The sequence below is a fragment of the Lissotriton helveticus genome, chromosome 5_1, assembly GCF_964261635.1.
Source record: "Lissotriton helveticus chromosome 5_1, aLisHel1.1, whole genome shotgun sequence".
Lineage (NCBI taxonomy): Eukaryota > Metazoa > Chordata > Amphibia > Caudata > Salamandridae > Lissotriton > Lissotriton helveticus.
In genome coordinates this window covers 2,136,481,407-2,136,507,103 of record NC_136065.1, presented here as the reverse complement: position 1 = coordinate 2,136,507,103, position 25,697 = coordinate 2,136,481,407, and the positions used below count along the sequence as shown (strand labels likewise).

The following is a 25,697-nucleotide window of genomic DNA, read 5'->3' as shown; positions in this document are numbered from 1 at the left end:
TCAACAGCTATATGTTGGGTGAAAGAAGTCAACAGCCACTTTTATCAAGTGTCTAAAATCTCCCTTTGTATTTAGCATTTGGATTACTGTCTGTGTGCTTGGTTCAGCCACTCTTGCATAGTAGAAGCAACACAATTGTCCCAATCGGGGTCAAATACTGAGTCACGTGCACTAACTTTCCATCTTCATGGATGGTGTCTTAGTCAACGGTGTCTTGGGGATGGTGTCTTAGTCAACGGTGTCTTGGGGATGGTGTCTTAGTCAACGGTGTCTTGGGGATGGTGTCTTAGTCAATGGTGTCAACGGTGTCTTGGGGATGGTGTCTTAGTCAACGGTGTCTTGGGGATGGTGTCTTAGTCAATGGTGTCAACGGTGTCTTGGGGATGGTGTCTTAGTCAACGGTGTCTTGGGGATGGTGTCTTAGTCAACGGTGTCTTGGGAATGGTGTCTTCGTCAACAGTGTCTTGGTTGATTGTGTCTTAGTTGATGGTGTCTTAGTCGATGGTGTCTTCGTCAACAGTGTCTTCGTCAACGGTGTCTTAACTCTCTCTCTCTTCTTCATCATCGCTTGTATCTGCACCATGTTGGGAAATAGACTTAGGCGCCAGAGGTGAATGCTGTGATGACGGAGTTAGCGGACAGCGCCTGGATGGGAGTTGCACTGGCGTACGTGGTGTGGTCGATTGTGGTCTGGAGCCCTCTGGAGTTGTAGGTTTGCTATCTATGATTCGAAGGATTCAGCTCAGAAAATCATTTCTAATAATCAGCAGGCACAGATCCTTGAGTACCTGCTCCATCTCTTCAGGGGGTGCTTGATTTGTGTGCTCAGAAGTGTCCAATTCGTATTGTCATCGATCATCATCATCTTCATCACATCCGGATGCTGGACAAAGGGGTTGGGGAGAGCGGCCAGTGTCTGGACTGTGTATCTGGCTCTGATCCTCTGCAAACATGAGTTACTCATATTCGTCCTTCTCCTTCCTCGCGACACTGGTGTTTAACCTTCCACTGATTGCGACTTTATGATGGTCTAAAAGATACCTTTCTGTCTACGTTTTCTGTGTCAGGAACACAGTGCAGTGGATGAGGTAAAACTTTTCTTGTGGTAGCATGTTCAGTCATAAATGTCATTCTAATACCCTTTTCAAAAATCAGGATTATTTTGTGTTTTGTTGGTGTTGGTAGTATATCCATCCATTCTCAACCACAGTGTTTCCGTTGTCGGTGCAAAGGCTGACATGGTTTTGAAGACTGAAGAAGTTCGTACCTTAATAAGAGGGACAATATATATACCTTCTTGTACTTTATTTTCCGCCCGAAAGGCATCGGACTTTGTATAGTATGATTCATCCTCGTATTTGATTATTATTTGGTAGTGATATTATTCCTGTACATGATTATTGTGTGTGCTCCCCTTAAATCATTATGTTACATCTTCTTGCCAATCCCGCGCTAACCCAGGTCTGCAAATGTTCTATTACTTGTTTACCACTTGTTTAAATGCTTAGTAGAAGCCCCACATAATTCATGTTTAGACTTTACTTTAGTATTGACTTTTATTGATTCATGATCTGATTGTTACCTTTCCCTATAATTGTAAAGCTCTCTGATATCCTTCGGGATCCACTCCACGCTATATAAAACTTTATAAATAAATAATTTGTGCTGTAAGCTGCTGTACTTGTTCATGGTGTCTTACTCAATGGTGTCTTGGTGTCTTACTCAATGGTGTCTTGGTGTCTTACTCAATGGTGTCTTGGTCGGTGGTGTCTTACTCAATGGTGTCTTACTCAATGGTGTCTTACTCAATGGTGTCTTACTCAATGGTGTCTTACTCAATGGTGTCTTACTCAATGGTGTCTTACTCAATGGTGTCTTACTCAATGGTGTCTTACTCAATGGTGTCTTACTCAATGGTGTCTTACTCAATGGTGTCTTGGTCGATGGAGTCTTGGGGCTAGTGTTACATTTTACGGAGTCATTTTCGACAGCATTGGTGTGGTCAAAATTGGTGATTTTTTAATCGTAAATTATGTTGTTGACGAACAAGTGACTTACCTTCTGAAATGCCTTTTCTGGTAGCGACTCCTTCTCACTGCAGATTCCTCACCTTAGAATATTCCCCAGGTGTCAGACTAGAACCGGACAATCTTGAGTAGTACCTCTGCACACAAGTAGGTGGCGCCCATCGGCTCCACGTCTGATTTATCTGCTTCGAAATGATGTTGCGATGCCTATATAAGCATCGCCCTGGCGTTCTGTTGATGGGTTTGCACTGGATGAGATGGGGTGAAAAAAGTAGCAAGAGTGATACGCTGGCTGGCATGAAGCGTGTTGACAACCTTCAGCAGGAAGGAGACACACGTCGAGAGGACCAGTTTGTCAGGCAAATGGCTGGGGTAAGGAGGGTGGACTGACAGAGCTTGAAGCTTTCTGACCCTCCTGGCCAATGTAGTGGCCACTAAGAAGACCGTGTTTGTGAGTCAACAGCCGCTGGGACAGCTGTTCAGTGTCTCGAAGGGAGAACACATCAAAAACACGAGGGACAGATTGAGGTCCCACCGGGGCATCGCAAAGGGGGTAGGAGGAAAAAAGTGTTGTAAGCCTTTCAGAAACCAAGACACAACAGGTGACTTGAACGGGGATGGTGGTAGGCCCGATATCCACAGGATAACCAAAAAGGGAAAGGCCTTGCTGGGTAAAGATGAAACAAAAAGCAACACCTCCGACAAAGGTGCAGAAAGGGAATCCACATGACATGAGGAGCACAGGATACAAACTTACTCCAAACGCAGGTGTATGCCGTTTTGACGGAGGGATGCCTAGCTGCCAAGATAAAATCACAGACCTCAGGAGGAAGACCAAAAACTCCCAAGTGCTGACGCTTCATCTCAATGCCTGAAGATGGAGTGTGCGCAGGTTCGGGTACAGGACCGTGCCCCGCTGCTGCAACAGGAGATCCTCCTGAAGGGGAAGCCTGATCTGAGGACCAATGCTCATTCTCAGTATTTTGGAATACCATACTCCCCGAAACCAATCTGGAGCCAGTAGGATGACCTGAGCTCAGTCGGTCCTGATTTTATTGAGAACTTGGGGCAAGAGCAGTAACGGCAGAAAAGCGTACATGAGTCCAGATTTCCATTCCAAAAGGAATGCGTCTCCGAGCGAGAGCCACTTTGGAAACTCCAATGACAGAAGTACGGACATTGCGCGTTTTCATCACTGGCAAGATATTGAGCCAAGGCTGTCCGCATTCATAGAAAAAACCTTTTGCCATCTCCATGTGTAGTTGCAATTCGTGATCAATAATCATCAGCGGCTGAGATTGTCTCCCTGGCATTCAAGGAGCCAGCCAGGTGCTGTGCACTATTGTGTTTTTATCCAGGAGCCTAATTCGATATTACTATTTTATGCCCTTGTTCGGTTATAATCAATAATATCCCTATAACGGCATAATAATCATATCCATATTCAGTCGTAGCACATGCTGTCACATTAAGCAATGCTACTTCCCCGGCCCCTAGAAAGCACAACGAGTTCTCTAAACAATCCAAACCTCCAGCAACCTGGGAAATCCCCATTGCTTTTGTTTTGATTTCATCCGAGAACTCCTGTAAAGCACTGTAAGAACGGCCAGTTCTTAGTGACATCTTTATTGACGTCTTATGTCCAACCTTACGTCAAACCCGGCACCTTTCAGGTATAAATATACCAATGTTGCCTTAAGCAAACACACGGTGGTGATTTTGGAGCAGAGCAGCTATCTACTTGCCCGAGAGCCCAGCTGATGCGAGAGCCCACGGACGCTGCCCCTCCCTTTTGACGCACTGAGAGAGACGCTGTCTTTTCTCCTGCTGAGAAATCCAGCTCTGGTGTTTCCAGATACCTTCGCGGGTTACTGGGATATCGAGTCCTGAAAGAGAGATACCAGACCTCCTGCTTTCTAATACCCAGGTACGGAGCTGACTAAAACCTTGGAGAGAATTCTTGAGTCAGATTCTTGGCAAAACAAACTTAACTTAAACTGCTACTTACTTACTCCTTCCCACGTATTAGGCTTAGGTCAGGTACACCGGGGTAGGCGTATTTAGAAGCACCAGTTGAGTACGTTAGTCAATGTATATAAGTATGCATATATTTTTTCTATTTTAAAGTATCTTATGGCTAAGAAACCATATCAATGCTTTTACAGTATTATTTCTTAATCCTCCTTTTACTGTACGCACTTTACTTTACTATGAGTATTGCAATTGTGGCAATTCATTTCTCTTGTATGAGGAAGAGGACTACTCAATAAACAACAACCTTTTATTGAAAACGCCCGTCTTTCTTTTCTCTGCACTCTGGTGAAACTAAGTATGCACATTTGACTGAGCGAAATAGCCGTCTATTGTTTTCACACGACTCTAGAGATACACTCTTATTCTGAGAGAGCAAAGTTGTCATGTTATATGGTTGTCAGAAGCTAATCCCTTCTTGTCTATCCAGGGAGGTTAAACTCCTCCTCGTTTATTCGAGAAAGTTTCTAGTGACCTCTGAGCTAGCTGGCAAAAACTTAAGTCTAATATAGTCAGTAGAGACCTAGTTGAACACAGTCCTACGTCTATACTGCTGAATATATTATTCCAATGCGCAGAGCCTATTGGGACTATAGGAACTACACTACAGCACCAAGAAAAGATCCTGGCATCACCGCCAAATCCAGAGGTTCAGAGCTCTCTGTCACAGGTTCCAAGACGCCACCCAACCCTGTTTGCTGCGATACCACATAGCAGTGGTTTTGTCCAAGAACTCAGCTCCAGAAGACTGATAAGAAGCTGAGATTCTGCTGGGAACCAGATTTCTCTGATCTCCACCTCTCCCAGATGGCCACCCCAAACCCAGAAGTGATGCATCAGTCACAACTGTCAGCTCTGGGTCGGGGAAGAGAGCGGGGCATGCTACTGACCCAACTGGGGTTTGTCAACAACCACTGCAGATCTTGTGCAGTCTCCCTTGAAATCTGGATCAGGGTGGAGAGATTCCCCTGGCGCTGTGCCCACTGGAACTTCAGATCCTACTGCAGAACCCGCGTATGCCATCTGGCATGCTTTACCAGGAGGACGGAGGAGGCCATCAGAGGGAGCAGCCTCAGAGTCAGCCTCACCGCAATCCAGCACGTAGGCTGAAACATTGGGATCCTAGCCAGAATATACTGGACTCTCCACTCCGGAGGGTAGGTGCGGAACTGCACTGTATCCAGAATGGTTCGGATGAAACAGGTGCGTCTGAGAAGGAGTCTGGTGTGACTTTGTCATGTTGATAGTAAACACTAGCGAGTGTAAAAAGGTCTACCGTAATCTACAGGTGGGTGACGACTGCCTGGGGTGAGCGCGCCTTCAGTAGCCAGTCATCAAGGTAGGAAAAAACTGAAACCCCAGACCTCCAAAGATGAGCTTAACCACTGCCATCACTTTTGTGAACACCCGAGGGGAGCTGGTGAAGCCAAATGGGAGCACAGTGAACCGAAAATGCTTGTGACCCACGGTGACTGCACGTAACGCTTGTGGGCTTGCAGGAAGAGGATGTAAAAATAAGCGTTCTGTAAATCCATTGCTACCATCCATCTCCAGTGTCCGTGGCAGACACGACTCGAGCCAGAGTGAGCATTTTGAATTTCTCTTTCCACAGACAGGCATTGAGAGCCACAGAGCTAGGATAGGACGAAATCCTCCATCCTTTTTCAGCAGTAGAAAGTAGCAGGAATAGCAACAACAACCTACTTCTTCCGCAGGCACCCTCTCGATGGCTCCTTTGGCCAAAAGAGCCTGCACTTCCTGAAAGAGTATGGAGATTGATCCTCTGTCAGCCGTTCTTGGGCTGGAGACAAAGGCGGGCAGGTTTTCATAAATGGAAAGGAGTCCCCCCCTCTGCACAATCTGAAGCACCCACTTGGAGGTTTTTGCCGTCCATTGGAGCAGGTTGTCCCGGATTCTGCCATCAATGGGACGGCTGTGATGGATGCAGGGTATACTAAAGAGGTTTAGAGGCTGTGGCTGCTGGAGCGGTGAGGGACTGGACAGGTTGCTGGGCCTGGCTCCCGCATTCTTTTTGGGATCCACGGTCCTGTCCACAAACAGATGGGCAGGTTGGTGTACGGGAGGGTACATCTGGCATAGCAGATGCCTATAGGTGCCCAGGCCATGCCTGTGGTAGAGGCAAAAGGACTGCTGCTGAGATCGGGCAGATAGAGAGAGCCCGAGGGGTCTGGTGGTGACCTGGCTCTCTCGAAAGGGCTTGAACGCCGTATCAGCCTTGTTGCTAAATAAGGCATTTCATCAGGGACGCCTGGACATCCCCCAAAAACCTAGTGGACAACAACCAGGTGTGGCGGGGCAGCACCACCGTAGAGTCCATGGCTCTACTTAGGGAGTCTGCCATGTCTAGTTTGCACCTACTGGTGAACTCTGCTGCATCCCGGCCATCCACAAGCGCAAAGCACGGGAGGCAGCTGTGCAATCGAGTCCCACAATGCATGGAAGTAACAGCCCAAGAGGCAAACAGTGTTCACCAACTGCACGGGTAGGTTGATGGAAGAAAAAAGGAGCTTCTCAAAGGTGTCCAGCCTCTTTGATTCCCTGTTTGGTGGGGTGGAAGGGAGTGAACCTGGCTTGCCCTTAGAGGTTGAGGCTTGCACAACCAGGTTCTCAGGTGGTCAATCATGCGGTACACAGGAGCCCCCCCGCAAGATTTGACCCAGGCCCCCAGGAGAATGTCGGTTAGGGCTTTACGAAAGGTGGGTAAGGGGTCAGCCGAACCAGCTCCTGGGTGAAGCACCTCAGTCAACATGTTGGTCTTGACCTCCACTACCAGCGGCTGTAGTTCAAGGACCTCCGCTACCCTCCGTATTACGGTGGTGAAGGATGCAACTTCTTCCCAAACCGAGCCCGGAGGAGAAAGCATGCCAAAGTCTAGGGAAGTGTCCAAACTACTGGTGCCATCCAGCTCTCCTACCAGTTTTCAGCTGGGTCAGGGTCCTCCTTCAGGGGACCAAGCCATTCCTCCTCATCTCTCCTTTCAGGAAATTAGGGACAATCTAGTGGCGTGAAGTCCAGGGGCAGGTAGAGCCTGGATGGCGCCGTCACGGAGTTGGGGAGGAGGATGGGCTTGTTGTCATAAAGGCACCAAAGGGGAGGCAGCCGGGGTGGATTAAGGCATCCATGCCTGCGTCGGTATGGATCAGACCATGGATCCAGAGGGTGCAGATGGCGTCGGGCAGACCTGCCAGTGGTAACCCAGCCAGGGCACCTCGCGGCTCCTTGGGGCTTGAGGCACGCCAGAGGGATTCAGTGGCTCAAAGTAACATGCATGATGTCATAGAATTGTTTCAAAAGGATGGGTGTCGTTCTGGCTTCTGGGAACTGAGGGTAGTGTGGAGCAGGTCCTGATGTTGGTACTACAGGTGGATTGTGGGAGCATACCCTAGAAGCACAGCATTTGGGGCCATATGTAGGAAGCCTAATTGCGTTCGCAAATGCTGAAATTCGCAGAATTTCAGCGTTTGCGATCGCTATTTGGGCAGTGTGCTATGTAGCACACAAAAACCCACACGCAAAATAAGGAATCGCAAAATTTGCAATTCCTTATTTTGCGAATGCATTTAAGGAATTGCAAACTGCGATTCCTTAAATGCAATGTACGAAGCACCCAAGTTGTGCGAGTTTGGCTTAAGGAATTGCAAATTACCACCAACCTCAGGTTGGTGGTAATTTGCGATTTCTTTGAAAAATGCACTTTTTTTGCACTTTTCAAAGTGCCATGTGGCACACATACATGCCCTTAGGGCATGTATGTGCGCCACATGTGCACATATGTTAATTTAAGGGGTGCAACAGGGCGTTCTATTGACACCTTTGCAACCTTGAAATTGCATTCTCAATTTGTGATTCTCTAATTGGGAACCGCAAATTGAGAATGTCTTCCCATTCATTCCTATGGGCCTTCTAGCCCATAGGAATGAATGAGAAGGTATTCCTTATTTGTGAATCTCAATTTGCGATTCACAAATAAAGAATAAGTAAGATTCGCAAAATATTTTGCTAATCCTACCTACATTGCGTTTTGCGATTCTCTAATTCTGATGCCCTAAAAATCGCAATTTGAGAATCGCAAAACACGTATTACCTACATCTGGCCCTAGGACACAGAAGCCGAACACTAGTTTGACTTCTTTTTCTTGCGCTTCTTTGGCTTACCTGACATGGAGGAATAGGTCTTAGCATGCGAGGACGACCATCTGCGGTAACGGCTTCAAGAGTGGCCTTCTTTTGCCGTCATTGCCCGCTCGCCAAGACTGCACCTTGGGGTGCATTAACTTGTATTCGATGCAGCCCTTGGAGTTGTGAGTTGGCCCCAGGCCCAAGAGACAAACCAAAAGGGCATCAGTGATCAGACACCTGTCTGTGACATTACCCGCATGGTTTAAACCCTATAATTGGGCGACGGACATGTCCCGAGCACCCTGGGATCAATAGCTCAAAAAAAGGTCTAAAAAGTTGGTTAAAAAATTACTGATGTAGTTCTGCAGATCATCAATGATCGCACAGAAAAAAATGAAAATTGATGTCAGTGCTTATATGGACACAGCAACATTACTTCTGACGCAGACACGGAGCCAATCAATGGACCTACCGGTGCGCAGAGGTACTGCTCAAGATTTTCCAGATCCAGTCTGATGCCTGGGGAATATCCTAAGATGAGGAATTGAAGGTGGTACTGATGATGAATTCATCAACACTAGAGATGATGAATATTACTTTGATGGCTCTAAGGTCAGCTTTTTGTTTTTGGGGCTTGATATCATCTGAGGATGGGTATCCTTCTCTTGAAGGGTTTTTAAAAGCCTTTTAGGTGGTTTTTCAGAGATTGAGGGTTTTACCTCCAAATTTGTCTTTTGAAAAAGTTCAGTGAGAAGGCACTCTTTCACCTTCTTCCATAGAATTCTGGGCATCCTTTGCTTTTAACCGCATGCGTGCGGCCGTTGTTCCCGCAGTGTGCGGCATTTTTGTAATTACCGCGTTACATGACGAGCTCAGCTCGTCATAACCACACGGTAGGTAACGCTGATGGCGAGCTGAGCTCAACATCAGCATGGAAGGGGTTAAGTTCTGGAGCCACAATAATAATCTTGCCCCATTGATCTTTGGAGTTTTTGCAGAGAATGTTCTACAAATTTTTGTCTTTTGCATTATGAGCTGGTTAAAAGTAAAATATATTCATTCCTTCTGGGGGTTCTCAGATGGAGCCTATTATTCAACAAATTCCACATGGTCCAAAATGACCTTTTCTCACAAGACTCAGATCCAGGATATAGTAAGCTTAACAAGCTGATGAGGCAATGTGGAATCCTTCAGAAATGCTGACGGAAATATGAATAAAGTCACTATCTGACTATGCAGAGCTCAAGGGGACTCCCCCCACATACAATGTGCAGTAGATTCCTGAACTATAAGTGAGTGGGGAGGAGTGAATGTTGTGCTTTCTCTGATTGGCTAAGGTGTGGATCATTTCAAATGATGTGAATAGGTTACTGTTGTGACTATGCTAAAGCTTTCTTTTCTGTGTACCTTTGACATTGTACTGCTCACTGTGTCCACCCTGAGACTCCCAGTTCATCAATGAGGATGAATCAAGCATGTGAATCTATGACAGATCCAATATTGGAGAAAATCTATAACAAATGCAATGGATATCTCTGCCACACAAGGCGGACAAAATCCCCCAGATGCATCAAGCATCCAATTTGCGATTCCTTATTAGCGAAAAATAAGGATTCGCTAATAAGGAATTGCAAAATGCCATGCATCAAGAACTCGCTTTAAAAATAGTGATTTCTTAAAATTCCTTAATTGCGACTCGCAAATTGCGATTCGCAATTAAAGAATACCTCTCCATTCATTCCTATGGGCCTAGAGGCCCATAGGAATGAACGGGAAGACATTCTCAATTTGCGATTAGCAATTAGCGAATCACAAATTTAGAATGCAATTTCAAGGGTGCAGGTGTGTCCAAAGGACACCCTGTTGCACCCCTGAAATCTGCATATGGGTACATCTTGCACACACACATGCCCTAAGGCCATGTGTGTGTAAAATGGAACTTTGAAAAATGCACTTTAGTGCATTTTTCAATGTTTTTGCAAATTACCATGAAGTTCAACTTCATGGTAATTTGCTACTAGTATTTGCGAAATCGCTATTTTTTTTAGTTTGATGCATAGCATTTAAGGAATCTCAATTTGGGATTCCTCAAATGCAATCGCAATTTAAGGAATCTCAATTTAGAGATGCCTTAATTGCGATTTTTGCATTTGGGATGATGCATCCCAAATGCAAAAATACCGGTCGCAAAGGGGCAGATTCTGAGAATCTGCCCGTTTGTGACCTGTTTTTTGCTTGATGCATCTGGGCCAATGTCTACAACACTGATGAGGATATTGTGTGCCGCACTAAGTATTCTGTGACACAAATTGTGCTATTCTGTATGTCTCATTGTTGGACAAGTCTACGTCACATGATTAGGATATTGCATTACATGGGTGAGACGGTAGTATTTACTGATAGAATGATGCTGATAACATGGGTCAATTCGTTACTTTATCGAGGCTAGATTGGTGGCTAAAATTATGTGCAAATATTTCATTGTAACCACATCTGGGGTGGTGGGCACACTTTTCTCTTTGAAATAATATCCTACACAAACCTTACCCTTGCGTCTGTGAAATGCTGGGCACTCTATCCATACACAGAAGGCATAAGTAGAATAAACCCCAGGAGAATGCATGGAACACATTTTTGAAGAAAGAAGGGATATATAATTTTTCCCAAGAAGCTTCTGTAATGAAAAAGAAATGGGTAAGGGATGCCCACCGGAATTCTTGTTGCATCCAAGATTCCTAATTTAAGGTAACATTGAAAAATTACCCACCCATTTTCCCTGTGTAGAAAAATGTTTCCGCTGCCTTTTGCTGTATTTGAAAGGTAACAACCACACAAATTAATTTACAGAGAAATGCATACTTTTTATATACAATTTCAATTTATAGAAACATCAAGTTTTATTAACAACACTTATTATTTTGTCTATCCCTCTAATTAAAAGAACAACAATTAATTTAAAATAATTTTAATAATTTTCTGTTGAACAAGGTCAACTTTTGAGTCTTCTAGTAACTCTTACACCCTTTGACTAATAATCCCCACTTGTCAAACTATCTGAATAACTTTCATAAAGTTTTAGTTAACATTGTTAACTTTTTTCCCCAAAGCTTTTTAGCAAATAAAGAACCACACCAAGAGCACATGTTAGCTGGTGAAGCTGAGATTCCCTGCCACTCATAGAACACTCTCAGCTTGTGCCAAGTGGCACATGCCTTGGATCAATCATCAGCCTGAAGAAGGGGTAACCCCAGTAGCGCCAGGACCCATCAACCGCAACAACCTCCACACCATGGCCAACCTTCACACCCAAAGGACTCCTCCTTCTTTTTAGTAGACAGTCTTAAAAGAAATGAGAAATCCCACTGAAACAATTTTTATAATCATGTAGCAATGCTACGACTGCCTTTGAAGTCTTTGCATGTAGCACCATCGCTGAACGGCTCAGGCTGCAAGCGCCGTAGAGAGCGACTGAAGGGTCTCAAGGAGCTTGGAACCCACATCGCTCACCTTTAGGATTTCATTAAGACCCTGACACAATGTGGGGTTCTGCCAACTGGTAGATCCTTCTCATGAATCCCTTCCAGATGTTGGGCCGTCTTCAAATGGCGACCCAGCAGCAGACGCAGTCTCTGGAGGGGTTTTTCTCATGCATCTCTCATGCGACTGTGGCTGATATCTGTGAAACTTTGAACTTCAGCCATAGTGTTCCTTCTGTGCCCTTAATGACTAGGTTTCTTGGTCAGCATCATGGAATATGAGAGGGGCAGCAAAGTCTGAAGAAGGTCACAGCCATGGTTGAATTTTCATCCAAGTGATACTGGATCCCATTTTCCGGCTCTTTGTCCCGGCTCCCACGACACCGGCTCCTGGGATTACAAATAAGGAGCCATAGCATACAGGATCTGCAGCCCCATGGAAAAGCATGGCACCTGGGCGATGGTGTAAGACGCGGACCGCATGGGGGCCTTGAACGCCAGGAGATAGGCCACCGTGTGGAACATGCGTGCCACGAAGAAAACCAGGAAGTGGATCCTGGCCACGGTGAGATTAGGCTCCAGCAGGGAGTAGACGGCCCCCAAGAAAAGGAAGGGGTAGATGTTCTCCATGTCATTGTGGTGGCATCTGCAAGAAGAAGCAACAGCATCAGATCTTTATTCACAGAGCCCAGGCGTCTGCAGAAGGGCCGCGTTCTCAAAGCCCCTCACTGGTGACTAATTACTCAGCCTTGCACCCTGCCCCCCTGCCAGCCTGCCACCCTGCTCCCCTCCCAGCCTGCCATCCTGATCCCCTGCCATCCTGATCCCCTGCCATCCTGATCCCCTGCCACCCTGCTCCCCTGCCACTCTGCTCCCCTGCTCCCCTGCCACCCTGCCATCCTGCTCCCCTGCCACCCTGCCATCCTGCCACCCTGCCATCCTGCTCCCCTGCCACCCTGCTCCCCTACCACCCTGCCACCCTGCCATCCTGCCACTCTGCTCCCCTGCCCCCCTGCCACCCTGCCAGCCTGCCATCCTGCCATCCTGCCACCCTGCCACCCTGCCATCCTGCCACCCTGCCATCCTGCCACTCTGCTCCCCTGCTCCCCTGCCACCCTGCCACCCTGCTCCCCTGCCACCCTGCCACCCTGCCACCCTGCCATCCTGCCACCCTGCCACTCTGCTCCCCTGCCACCCTGCCATCCTGCTCCCCTGCCACCCTGCCATCCTGCCACCCTGCTCCCCTGCCACCCTGCCACCCTGCCATCCTGCCACTCTGCTCCCCTGCTCCCCTGCCACCCTGCCACCCTGCTCCCCTGCCACCCTGCCACCCTGCCACCCTGCCATCCTGCCACCCTGCTACTCTGCTCCCCTGCCACCCTGCCATCCTGTTCCCCTGCCACCCTGCCATCCTGCCACCCTGCCACCCTGCTCCCCTGCCACCCTGCTCCCATGCCACCCTGCCAGCCCACCACCCTGCTCCTTTGCCACCCTGCCAGCCTGTCACTCTGCTCCCCTGCCACACTGCTCCCCTGCCACCCTGCTCCCCTGCCACCCTGCCACCCAGCTCCTCTTCTTTCTGACCTTATGTCTACTTTTCAAACACACCTGTTCCCTCTGACAAGGCAAGGATGTTATGCATGCTTTCTTTAATAAATTCAAAGAGGGGACAGAGAACAGCAATTTTTTTTAAAAAAATGCATCCAGTGCAGAGCAAAGATGCTTTCTCCAGATCTGGGTGAAGCAGAGGCGCGAATGAAGGCTTCCTCCAGATCTGGGAAGTGTTCAGCTCCATATGGAACGGGCATTTTGCTTCCCTGAATGAACACTTTTGCCAGATTCAAACACAGTACAGGTCCGTTTAGGACTGATCCTACCTCTCACTGAAAAAACTTTCTCCTGAACTTGAATAGTATCCCTCCCTGAAAATGAACTTTTGCCTGCAAAGCATCAGACGGCAGGGATGACTTGCAAAGACTCCAGAGGTGGGTCGACTCTGAGGTGGCAGACGTGACTGTGACGTCAGAGATCAAGAGTAGTAACGTACTGGAGTCTACGAATGATAACTGACCTTATGAGGACAGAACAGAACTCTAATACAGAGTTCCGCACCTGTACAAAAACGACATACACTTGAAGTTCTGCGGCATTGGCATCTTTTATAAATTTCCATGCTTGAAATATTTCCTGTCATCAGGCTGGGATACCTTGCAGTCAATGTTTAAATAACAGCATACATATACTCTCAGGGCCAGATCCACAAAAGTAATCTGAGATAAACTTAAGTTTAACTGAGACAAAATCCTAGTCGTAAAGTTAGGATTTAGGCTCAGTTAGAGTTAAGTTTGTCTTAAGTTTAATTTAAGACCAAAACTTAAGATTAACTGAGACAAAATCCTAACTTTAGTACTCCTAAATGCCTTCTGTGAATACTGAAAGTCGTAAAGTTAGGATTTTGACTCAGATTACTTTTGGGAATCGGGCCCTCAGTAAGCTTTGCAGTAGCACATACTATATTCAGTCTATCGACCTCATGGAAAATGGCCATATCTATCTACAAAAAAGAAATCTTTTCCACCAAAGCAGAGTATTTTGCAGAGATCATTATGAACTCACCAAATAAGTCTAAATGTATTTTTTAAATAGTTGATGACATCACTAATCCGAAGTGTTCACAAAACATAACTCAGCCAACCCAAGATCTCTGTGATAGTTTAGCTACCTTTTTCAAAGAAAAAATTAACACTATCATTAATGGTCTCAAAACAAATTTGCCAGCAGGGGAAGAAGTTATGACTAGTGGAGTAGTAGCCGCGACCAATGGTGTAGAAAAGGTATCTTTTGCAGGAATTCAGCCTGGTGTAGGGACTGCCAATCTGAATCTCCTGGATCACTTTGAGCTTCCTTTGGAGGAGGAATTCTGCAGGATCGCTTTGGGTGTCTCCTCTGGCTCACAACTGGATCCCCTTCCACATAAAATCTGGGAGAAATTTTCCTTAGAACTTTTTCCCAGTCTTCAGCAGATCTGCAATCAATCACTATCCAGTGGGGTTGTACAATCCGGCTGGAAACAGGCTGTGGTTACGCCACTTTTGAAGAAGGCCACTCTTGACCCAACCTGTCCGGGAAGTTATCGGCCCATTTCTCTCCTACCCTACCCAGTGAAGATCCTTGAACGATTGGTCAGCAGATCTCTGTCACAGTTCCTAGAACTTAATAACAAGTTGGCGGATGTACAACTTGACTTCCGCCCGGAACATGGAACAGAGACTGCTCTGGTAACTGTGATGGACGATCTTCGTATATTTGGCAGACAGGGGACAATCGGTGATACTTATTTTGCTTGACCTTTCTGCCGCTTTTGACACGGTTAACCATGGCATCTTGCTGACCCATCTAGAGGAGGTAGGAATAGTGGGCACTGCCCTGGATTGGTTTCGATCCTATCTTTCCGGCAGGTGTCAGGCAGTGGCTCTTCCTCCGTTTCAATCTGCCTTTTCCAACATCTGGCATGGTGTTCTTCAAGGGTCTGCTATCAGCCCGATCTTGTTCAATATATATCTGAGTCCATTGATTGATATAATTCGGGCTCACGATGTGAAATTGGTCAACTATGCTAATGACACCCAGATTATCTTATCCTTGGATGGAACCCAGTCTAACGCCTTAGAGGATTTTGCCTGTATGCATGAGAGTGCGCAGTAGCTACGGAACAACTTTCTACAATTCAATTTGAATAAGACCGAAATGTTATACTGTACAGTTGGAAAGGTCCCTCTGCCCCTCCCTCATAATTTCTGGCCCCTTGTAACTTCTTCTCCTCTGGTTCCGACTAAGACGGCGCAAAATTTGGGAGTCACATTTAGCGCCAACCTGTCTTTGGAGATGCAAGTGAATAAAACTGTGGGATGCTCCTTTGGTCGGATCAGAGCTCGCTCTGAGAAAGATCCTCCCGTTGCTTCCAAACTCGGCCAGAGTATTAATAGTACGAGACGTTATTTTAAGCAGACTTGATTATTGCAACGCCCTACTGTTGGAGTCACCAAAGTATCTGGTTCAGCGACTGCAACGCGTCCAAAATGCGGCAGCAAAATTGGTGCTGCCCAGACCACGAGACTCTTCTGCATCACTGTGTTTAGCTGAGTTACATTGGCTCCCAGTGCTGCAAAGAATACATTTCAAGCCCTAATGTATAGTTTTCAGGGTTCTGCATGGATCTGGCCCTAAGCCTCTACAGAGAAACTGGTTTGGTACACTCCCACTCGGACACTCCGCTCCTCTTCTGCTTGTTTGGCGAAGGTCTCTAGTTTCAACAAGGTTAGAATGGGAGGGAGGGATTTTAGCACTGCTGCTGTGAGGCTTTGGAACGAGCTACCACTTGAAATTAGACAATGCAACATCCTGTCTCTGTTTAGAAAAAGCATTAAAACGTGGCTGTTCCCCAGAAACCGATCTCTTGTCTTTAACCTCATCACTGTGGCGCGAATTCTGCCGCATTGCTGAACATTCCGATCGCGGGCGTGGTCATCAGCACATGCCCACCGTAACTCATGGCGGCCGGGAGCCGTCATGAGCATGGAAGAGGCTAAGTGCTGTCTAATAGGGTTCTACCCTCTTTGTTCTATGATGGTTTGCATCACGTACCATAGCACCAGGGTACCCGTGAGGTGTTTGTTGCGCTTTATAGATGCTATATACAATACAATACTCAAACTGAGCTAATGAGAGAGAGAAACAGAGCTCGCTCCCCTCAGAAGCTAAAGAGAGCAGAGACTCAGAGTATACCCTGAGTGGGTCATTATTGGAATGTATGAAAGGGACTCACAGACTCCATGAAAGATGCCAATGCGAGAAAGTTGTATTACCAGGTGGTAGTAAGTGCTTCTCTGGCATTGGACCTTCCAGAGATCCAGGCGCCTCCGATAGGACCAGAAGAGCAGTAGCAGCACAAGTAGTGGTAGAGTGAGGGAAGCACTGTCACTCCCTCTGCACCCTCCCTCTGGTCTGTACATCACCACAATAATGTTTGGCTTTAAATCAGTCTCTCTGGAGACATCTCTCAAGGGTACCACAGCTAAGAGAGTAATCCTCGTCTACATGGCTTTGGAAGAGTGAGGCTCAAAATGAGACGTCATTAAAGTGACAACAGGGTGTTAATTTCTCATGATGAGCTAAATTTTGTTTTTGGTGGAAAAGTTTGAGTCCCTTCAGAAGTTCCTTGACTTTTCTAGAACAGAATAAAAATGGGTGACTTGGCTCCTTCATGAGAGTTTGATGGAGAGAGGAAAGACGTAAACTTGAAGTCCACCGACACCCCAGACCCTTGGTTCCCCCGTCCAGAGGAAACAAACAGAGGTTTTGCTGGCTCCCCAGGTCTGCTGGAGCAAAGTGGCAGTCACCTCGCCCTAAGGAAGGGGCCACATTACTGTTTCTCCCTGCTCAGCCACCATGCCTGGCATGGCAGACGTGGGTAGGGAAAATGTAGAACAACACTGACGTTCAGGGACTTCACGTCAATTAGGGGCCCCTAAGCCACCTGTTGGGACCCCTGCCACCTTACTTGTGACCCTTGGCTGACAATCACTCAGCCAGTGTGAGCAGTGCTCGATTGCACTGCTGAAGGAAGCTCCGAGTGCCTGCATCATGGTTGCAGAGTGCCTGCAAGCTGGCTGGGCCCGCCGGCCTGGGCAGAACTTGGCCCCGCTACAGTGCTATGGCGGCCCCAGGCCATGCGGCGCTTAGTCCTAAACTTCTTGATACTTGTGCATGTATCTGCTGCGCTGCATGCCTGGGCCTCGCCTCAGTCTCTTGCAGGGCCGTCAATCTAGTAGCACGCGAAAGTGCTGCTACCAATGACGAACCTGGCAAGATTCATTGGCCAGCCCCAACAGGTCTCTCTCTTGAAGGCGGGCTCATGTGACGACACATGTGTCAGACTCCAGTGAGTGACCAACAGTGACCAAGTTACGGCCAGGTATGTAGTCTCTGCACCTCTCCGATTACAAAAGGCCTCCGTGTCTTCCCGTTATATGAAATGCTAAATGATTGCTTAGAAAGCAATTTTCCAAAGGGTGTGTGTTTCAGTACATTGTGATCAGGGAAATTCCAGCTTTAATTTCCTAAATTTGAAGCGACATTTCACATTTAAAGCTTTCTGGATCTCAAAACAAAAGCAATGCAATGAATATGAAAAAGTAAAGTCACATCATCGTTTGATGCACACAATATAATGTACAGATGCATTATTCACATACTGGCATATGCATCATCAATGCCATTTGCGATTCCTTATTAGCGAAAAATAAGGATTCACTAATAAGGTATAGCAAAAGGCTATGCATGTAGAAATCACTTAAAAAATAGCGATTTCTAAACATTGCTTAATTGCGACTCGCAAATTGCGAGCCGCAATTAAGGAATACCTCCCTAGAGGCCCATAGGAATGAATGGGAAGACATTCTCAATTTGCGATTCTCAATTAAGAAAGCAATTTCAAGGGTGCCAGGGTGTTGAAAGGACACCCTGTTGCATCCCTGAAATCTGCATATGAGTACATCTTGCACACACACATGCCCCAAGGGCATGTGTGTCTGTAAAATGGAACTTTGAAAAATGCACTTTAGTGCATTTTTCAAAGTTTTTGCAAATTACCATGAAGTTCAACTTCATGGTAATTTGCACCCCCTATTAGCGAAATCGCAGTTTTTTTTTACTTTAATGCATTGCATTTAAGGAATCTCAATTTGCGATTCCTTAAATGCAATGGCAATTTATGTAATCGCATTTAGAGATTACTTAAATTGTAATTTTTGCATTTGGGATGATGCATCCCAAGTGCAAAAATAACATTTGCAAAAGGGCAGATTCTGAGAATCTGCCCATTTGCGACCGGTTTTTGCTTTGACGCCTTTGGGCCATAATGCTTTTTCCTAATGAGAATGAATGTTGTCAATAGCTTGTTCAGCAGACTTTCTTTTTTTTTCAAACCCGTAGAGAGTAACATTTAAACACTATACTCATTTTTAAAAATCAGTCTGTAGAAAACAACGAATTGATTTGGAAAGCCTCAGGGGTAAAGCGTGTTTTATACTTAGTTTAAAAGTCTGCCTGTTGGCACCAGTGCAAGGTGTCACAGCTCACTGTTGTCTGAATTGTGTCCAACAAGTTGGTAGTTTTGTAAACAGTGCTAATCTGGATAATGAAGTTTTTGCAAACTAGTACTAGTTCTGTGCTCAGGTGGATGGATGAGGCCCCTGGTCAATTGACTATATGGTGGTGGTAATTGGCGAGGTTTTCCATTGTTCATATAGCATATGTTTAGGCTACGTTATTATTCATAATCATAATACTATTTTTGAGAGGGAATTTTGTATAGCATGGACTCGACCCGAAGGTATCGGAGCGCTTTACATGATCACCAGTTGCATTACAGACATGCTCATTCATTTTTTAGGAACAGTGAGACTACTACTAGGCCCTGGCCCAATTGGCAGCATTTAACTTACTTGTAAGACCCCAGTATATGGTACAGGGGTACCTAGAGCCTGCAGGTTAAAGTGTCTGATGCGGTTTGCAGCATTACTTGCACCAACACAGCTGTGACAAAGCATGACCGCCAGCCTACCATTACTGGCTGGCAGCGCCGTTTTAAACAACCAATTCAACTTTTTTAACCTTTTTGACGCAGATGACGGAACCGCTCCGTCATCAGCCGCGGTGACGCTGTGCTGATGACGGAGCGGTTCCGTCATGGCCCGCCGGCCGCGCCTGCGCGGCGCTGATTTCGTGCCTGCGCGGCGCGTTCTATTGAGCGGGGGGGCCATGACGGAACAGTTCCGTCGCGGAATAGCCGCCCCAGCGAAGGTGTTAAACAAAGGCCACAGTCCAAGCCTTCTGAGCTCTAAAGGCCAGGTGCATTATATTAAGGTGGGAGGGCCCCAAGCAGCACATTGGCTAGTGACCACCATATCCCCAAGGGCACTTTCCGGGTATTCATGTGGTACACTTGGCATACAGATCTCATATTTTGTCTGTACTGAAGAAAAGGATGGAAAAAGACTACCCTGTTGACCTTGGACCTGGCAAAGCGAGGATACATGGATGTTGGACTGCACCTGCTAATCCTTGGACCTGGCAAAGCGAGGATACATGGATGTTGGACTGCACCTGCTAATCCTTGGACCTGGCAAAGCGAGGATACATGGATGTTGGACTGCACCTGCCGATCCTTGGACCTGGCAAAGCGAGGATACATGGATGTTGGACTGCACCTGCCGATCCTTGGACCTGGCATAGCGAGGATACATGGATGTTGGACTGCACCTGCTAATCCTTGGACTAGCAAAAAAAGGACTGTGACTGTTGTGCCCCGCTTGAGGAGTCGTCGGCCCTGAGCCTCAGCCAGAAGAGACTCCAAGAGTCAGTTGGCTGACATCTTGTTCAGGCACCATGGAACAAAATGCCTAAAATTTAATTCCGGCAAGACGGAGGTCATGTTTTTCTGAAATGATGCCAATTTTTGGACCCCCAGCTGGTGGCCAGTAGCAATGGGCTCTCTTCCCACACCTTCGAGGAAAGTAAAAAACGTATTTTTTTATGGTTGATGAGAAACTTAACTTTGGCGACCAGATTAATGCAGTGTCAATGTCAAGTGTCAATGTCAGCGCCAAGACGCCCCAGGGCATTCGTGCGCTCTATAGATCTATAAATCAAATCAAATCACCAGCCACCTTCTATGTGCTCAGAATGATTAAGAAAATTCTTCCCTTTTTGCCGGTTGACAGTCAGCGGACAGTGGTCACAGCGCTTATCCTGTCTAAACTCGATTATTGTTATAACCTTTATCTGAGCCTGCAGGAACGCATTATGAACAAACTCCAACTGTTGCAAAATGCAGCAGCGAGATTGCTTTCTGGCCTACCTAAATATGCTTCCATCTCCAAGGAAATTATACAACTTCACTGGCTGCCTGTTAGGAAACGGGTGTGCTCTAAAACCCTTTGCACCGTTTTCAAGGCTCTCCAAGGCACAGGCACAGATGATCTGAAACAGCATCTGCAGTGGTACTTGCCTAAAACAACCCTGCGTTCCCAAGTTGGTGGTTGTACCACCCAACAAAAAAAGCCACTTGGGGTGGAAGAAGCTTTATTGTGCGCGCTGCAAAAGCCTGGAATGACCTTCCTTTTTTCCTGAGAAACATCACAGACATCCTGACATTCGGGAAGGGATTAAAGACCTGGCTTTTTAACCTGTAATTGCTGTGTACTACTTATTTACTCAGGGGATTGTAGCTAGTGCCAGGACACCTTCGGGTAACCGTCGCGCTTTATAAGTTCCTATAACATAACATAACATGGCCACAAAAGCTGAAGAAGCCCATAGTGGTGAGTTGCTAGCCAGGATCACTGGACCGTCAATCACCACAGTAGTGCAGCTTGCCAGACCGGGTTCTGACGCTCAAAAGTTGCACCTAACTCCACTGGCTCTGGGAGAGTAATCTGAGTGTAGTTTGGTCATCCAAAAGGAAAGTTATTGCCAGAAGAAGGGAACCTCTGGTTTAGTCGCCATTGGAGACCGGTAGACCAGTGGCAACTGTTTTACTTTCCACTAGACTTCACCCGGACTTCGAGGGACATGTAAATGTAAATGTATTGCGACTTATATAGCGCACGTATCACCCAAAGGCATCAAGGCGCTTGCCTTGGGAACCCGTCCTGGCTTTTTCCCTGTGAGATAACCCCTACTGGGTATCCCCAGGGTGAAAGCCAGGCATCCCGCAGCGGGGTGGGCCGCCGTAGTGGAGATTAAGCAACTATTGCCCAGAGTTGCAGCGTGGGACCCCATGATTAGAATAGGCACCGAGGCGAGAATTATCGAGTCCGTGGACATTTTTGGGCTCAGGACCCTGCCGCGTCGGGAATTGAACCCTGGTCCCAGGCCAGACATCTGCATCAGAGTCTGCCGCTCTAATCAGTGAGCCACCCTCCTCCTCTGTTGCCAAAGTTGTACCACCATGTTCATGGACTGAAACATGGTACTAGGAAGACGCCTGTCACCAGAACGACAACCACATCTTTCGGCCTTTTTTTGATCCTCCTGCATCAGGAGCACTTCATCAAAGTCAATGCCAATTTGCCATTAATGCTGAAACTGAACGGGAGACTGATTTTCCTTGGGACTTTGTTAGTTCCCCTGACCTGCTCCCTGACAGACTTTGTTGCCTAAAGTCACTGCAGTGACCACATACAACTTTCTCAAAGTTTAATAAAAGTTTTCAAAAAGTCCTGTTTTCTCCATACTTAACAATGCTTGGTTGCGATTGAGTAAACATCTGTCATTTACTGTTTCTTCAAGTATTAATATCTCAGGAACCATGTGGTGGGTCTTGTTCATTTTAGTGTCTATAAATTCAAACAAACACGGTCTATTTTTATAAGTGAGTGTCAGATTTCTTGAGAGTCTTGTTTCCTTCTTATCCTATTGGTTTGGTACTTCTTAATGCTGTACACTTGTTCCTTTGGTCAAGCCCGACTGCTTGAAGCCACAGCTACCCAGGGTTGAGGTAAGGTTTTTACAAGCAAGCTTGACTGGACTCTAGACGGAGTGTAATGCACGGTGGTTAAGATTTACTATTCCCACTCCAGAGAGTGCAACAGTAGGGAAAGCATTGGATAGCATAGGGGTAAAAATTACTATTCCCACTCCAGTGAGTGCAACAGTAGGGAAAGCGTTGGATAGCATAGGGGTAAAAATTACTATTCCCACTCCAGTGAGTGCAACAGTAGGGAAAGCGTTGGATAGCATAGGGGTAAAAATTACTATTCCCACTCCAGTGAGTGCAACAGTAGGGAAAGCGTTGGATAGCATAGGGGTAAAAATTACTATTCCCACTCCAGTGAGTGCAACAGTAGGGAAAGCGTTGGATAGCATAGGGGTAAAAATGACTATTCCCACTCCAGAGAGTGCAACAGTAGGGAAAGCGTTGGGTAGCGTAGGGGTAAAAATTACTATTCCCACTCCAGAGGGTGCAACAGTAGGGAAAGCGTTGGATAGCATAGGGGTAAAAATTACTATTCCAACTCCAGAGAGTGCCACAGTAGGGAAAGCGTTGGATAGCATAGGGGTAAAAATTACTATTCCAACTCCAGAGAGTTCAATAGTAGGGAAAGAGTTGGATAGCGTAGGGGTAAACATTACTATTCCCACTCCAGTGAGTGCAACAGTAGGGAAAGCGTTGGATAGCATAGGGGTAAAAATGACTATTCCCACTCCAGAGAGTGCAACAGTAGGGAAAGCGTTGGGTAGCGTAGGGGTAAAAATTACTATTCCCACTCCAGAGGGTGCAACAGTAGGGAAAGCGTTGGATAGCATAGGGGTAAAAATTACTATTCCAACTCCAGAGAGTGCCACAGTAGGGAAAGTGTTGGATAGCGTAGGGGTAAAAATTACTATTCCCACTCCAGTGAGTGCAACCGTAGGGAAAGCGTTGGATAGCGGGTGAGTAAAAATTACTATTCCCTCTCCAGTGAGTGCAAAAGTAGGGAACGCATTGGATAGCGTAGGGGTAAAAATTACTATTCCCACTCCAGTGAGTACAACAGTAGGGAAAGCGTTGGATAGCGTAGGGGTAAAAATTACCATTCCCACTCCAGAGAGTGAAAAAGTAGGGAAAGCATTGGATAGCGTAGGGGTAAAATTACTATTTCCACTCCAGTGAGAGCAACAGTAGGAAAAGTGTTGGATAGAGTAAGGGTAAAATTTACTATTCTCACTCCAGTGAGTGCAACAGTAGGGAAAGTAATGATTTAATATTTAAATAAAAATACATTAATTATTAATACCAATAAAAAATAATTATAATTAATTACCAAATACAAAATATATAATAATTAATTAATTATAAATACCAATGAATATTATTTGTTAAAAATTAATTACCTATTAATAATTGATTAACAACCAAATAATTTTCAATACCAAAAATGCAATAAGTAATTACAAATTAATAATTAATTAACAGTACATTAATTATTAATACACAAAAATAATTTTAATAATTACTTAATTACAATTAAATTATTTCCCACCCTATTCCCCTATGAACCCACAACCTGCTCTGAATAATAACTTAATACAATTAACATAATTATCAATTAATCAATTAATCAAAATGAATTACCAATTGACAAAAATGAATTACCAGGTAATAATTAACAATACATTATCAATACCAATAATTTAAATTACATATTTACTTAATTACAATTAAATTACTTCCCACCCTATTCCCCTATAAACCCACAACCTGCTACAGAACTAAAATGCTAAATTAAATTTAAAATAATTAATAATTCCTAAAAATTAACATTTCATTTACTATAATTAAATTAAATTACTTTCCACCCTATTCCCCTATAAACCCACATAGGGTCCAGGAAATCTTTTAAGAGCAGTACCCCTGTACGCCGGTAGGTGGCATCGTTCGGCATTGTGGGGTGCGCCAGAAGTGAAGTGCAGGGTGCCTGTATAAATGCCACCTCTGCGCGCTGACATCAGTTTCTTTTTGCGATTTTCCACACCAGGAGCACAGAGCCATGAGGAACACAGGCTACTGGTGTGGAAAACTAGGGGCCTGAAAGGGGAACAGCCCTGTCCCCAGAAATCCATTCACAGAGTGGGGAGGATGGATGGGTAGGGAAGGAATCTGCATCTAGATAGAGTTCTACCAGATAAGGCATTACAGAAGGTAAGCAACTTGTTCACCTAATAAAGAGCGCTAGCTGCAGATTCCTTACCGCAGAATAGATACCCAAGGAATACCTCCCCAGCGGTGAGTCTGCAAAACTGTTTCACACTAGAATGTCTTGCAGGACCAAACAAGCAAAGTGTCCGTCCCATCGGAACTGACTATCCAGGCAGTAACGCTTTGTGAACATATGGAGAGAAGCCCACATTGCTGCTTAGCAGATATCTAGGACTGGAACTCTGCAGGCTAATGCAGTGGTAGCAGCCTTAGATCTGGTGGAATGAGCCTACAAACCCTCAGGAGGTTGCTTCTTGGCCAATGTATAGCATATCTTAATACAGAGCACGAGCCACTGGGAGAAAAGCCGCTTCAGCACGGCCTTTCTCTTCTTCACTCCGACATACACCATGAACAGTTGGTCGTCCACCTGGAACTCTTTCGTTCAGTCAAGGTAGAACGTCAACGCTCTTTTTGGGTCCAGTCGGTGAAATCGCTCCACTTTCTTAGAGGGATGTGTCGGAGCGTAAAAAGTAGGCAGAGTGATGGGGTGCCCTACATGAAAAGGAGTAACAACTTTCAGCAGAAAGGAAGTTCTAGTGTGAAGAACCAGTATGTCTGAGTGGATGTTCAGGTATGGAGGCTTGGATGAAAAAGCCTGAAGCTCACTGACCCTCCGGGTAGATGTTACTGCCACCAGGAAGGACGTCTTGATGGTAAGGGGTCTGAGAGGACAGTTGTGTAAGGGCTCAAAGGAAGAGCACATCAGAAAAGTTAGGATTAGATTAAGGTCCCATGGAGGCATGATGAAGGGCGAAGGAGGAAAGTTGAAATTACTGCCCCCAGTGCCCTTCTCAGACAGGCCTATGTTTTCCAAACTTGCTTCACTTTCTGCCATACAAAAGTGATGTTTTGAGAAATGTACTGAAGTTGAGATGTCATACTGATAGTATGTACCTTTCAATAAATGTGCATGGATAAAAAACTTCCATGGGCCTCTGTTTGACTAGGAAGGCAGCCTTTCAAATTGTCCCCTCCAGCTGAGAAAATCTTTACGATTTGAAGTTGCTTATGCCTGCCACCTTCAGCCTCCGTCAGTAAGTGGCTCCCAGAATGACAAGTGCATTACAGTCAGAGCACTATACATAACGGTGGGCAAGACATATGCCACGTTGTCATAGACTACCCCATGTGTCAAAATCTAAAGCCCTTGATAGTTTGGGGTATGCTATTTAGGGAATCAGGAAGTTTTCACCAGAATGAGTAGCTTAGTTTCAAAGG

General features: G+C 45.9%; 1 protein-coding gene across 2 annotated transcripts in view; it reads right to left on the bottom strand.

Moving 5' to 3' along the window:
- Positions 1–25,697, bottom strand: part of PTGES (prostaglandin E synthase) — a 269,471-nt gene that overhangs the window by 195,082 nt on the left and 48,692 nt on the right. Inside the window, exon 3 of one of the 2 annotated variants that reach the window (XM_078646243.1) lies at positions 11,148–12,320. The exons of the other annotated variant lie outside the window; for it this stretch is intronic. Within the exon in view, the coding sequence (XP_078502369.1) occupies positions 12,071–12,320 (250 nt within the window). The 3' untranslated portion in view covers positions 11,148–12,070. Of the gene's footprint in view, positions 1–11,147; positions 12,321–25,697 lie in introns of those variants that run through there. 2 annotated transcript variants of the gene reach the window in all.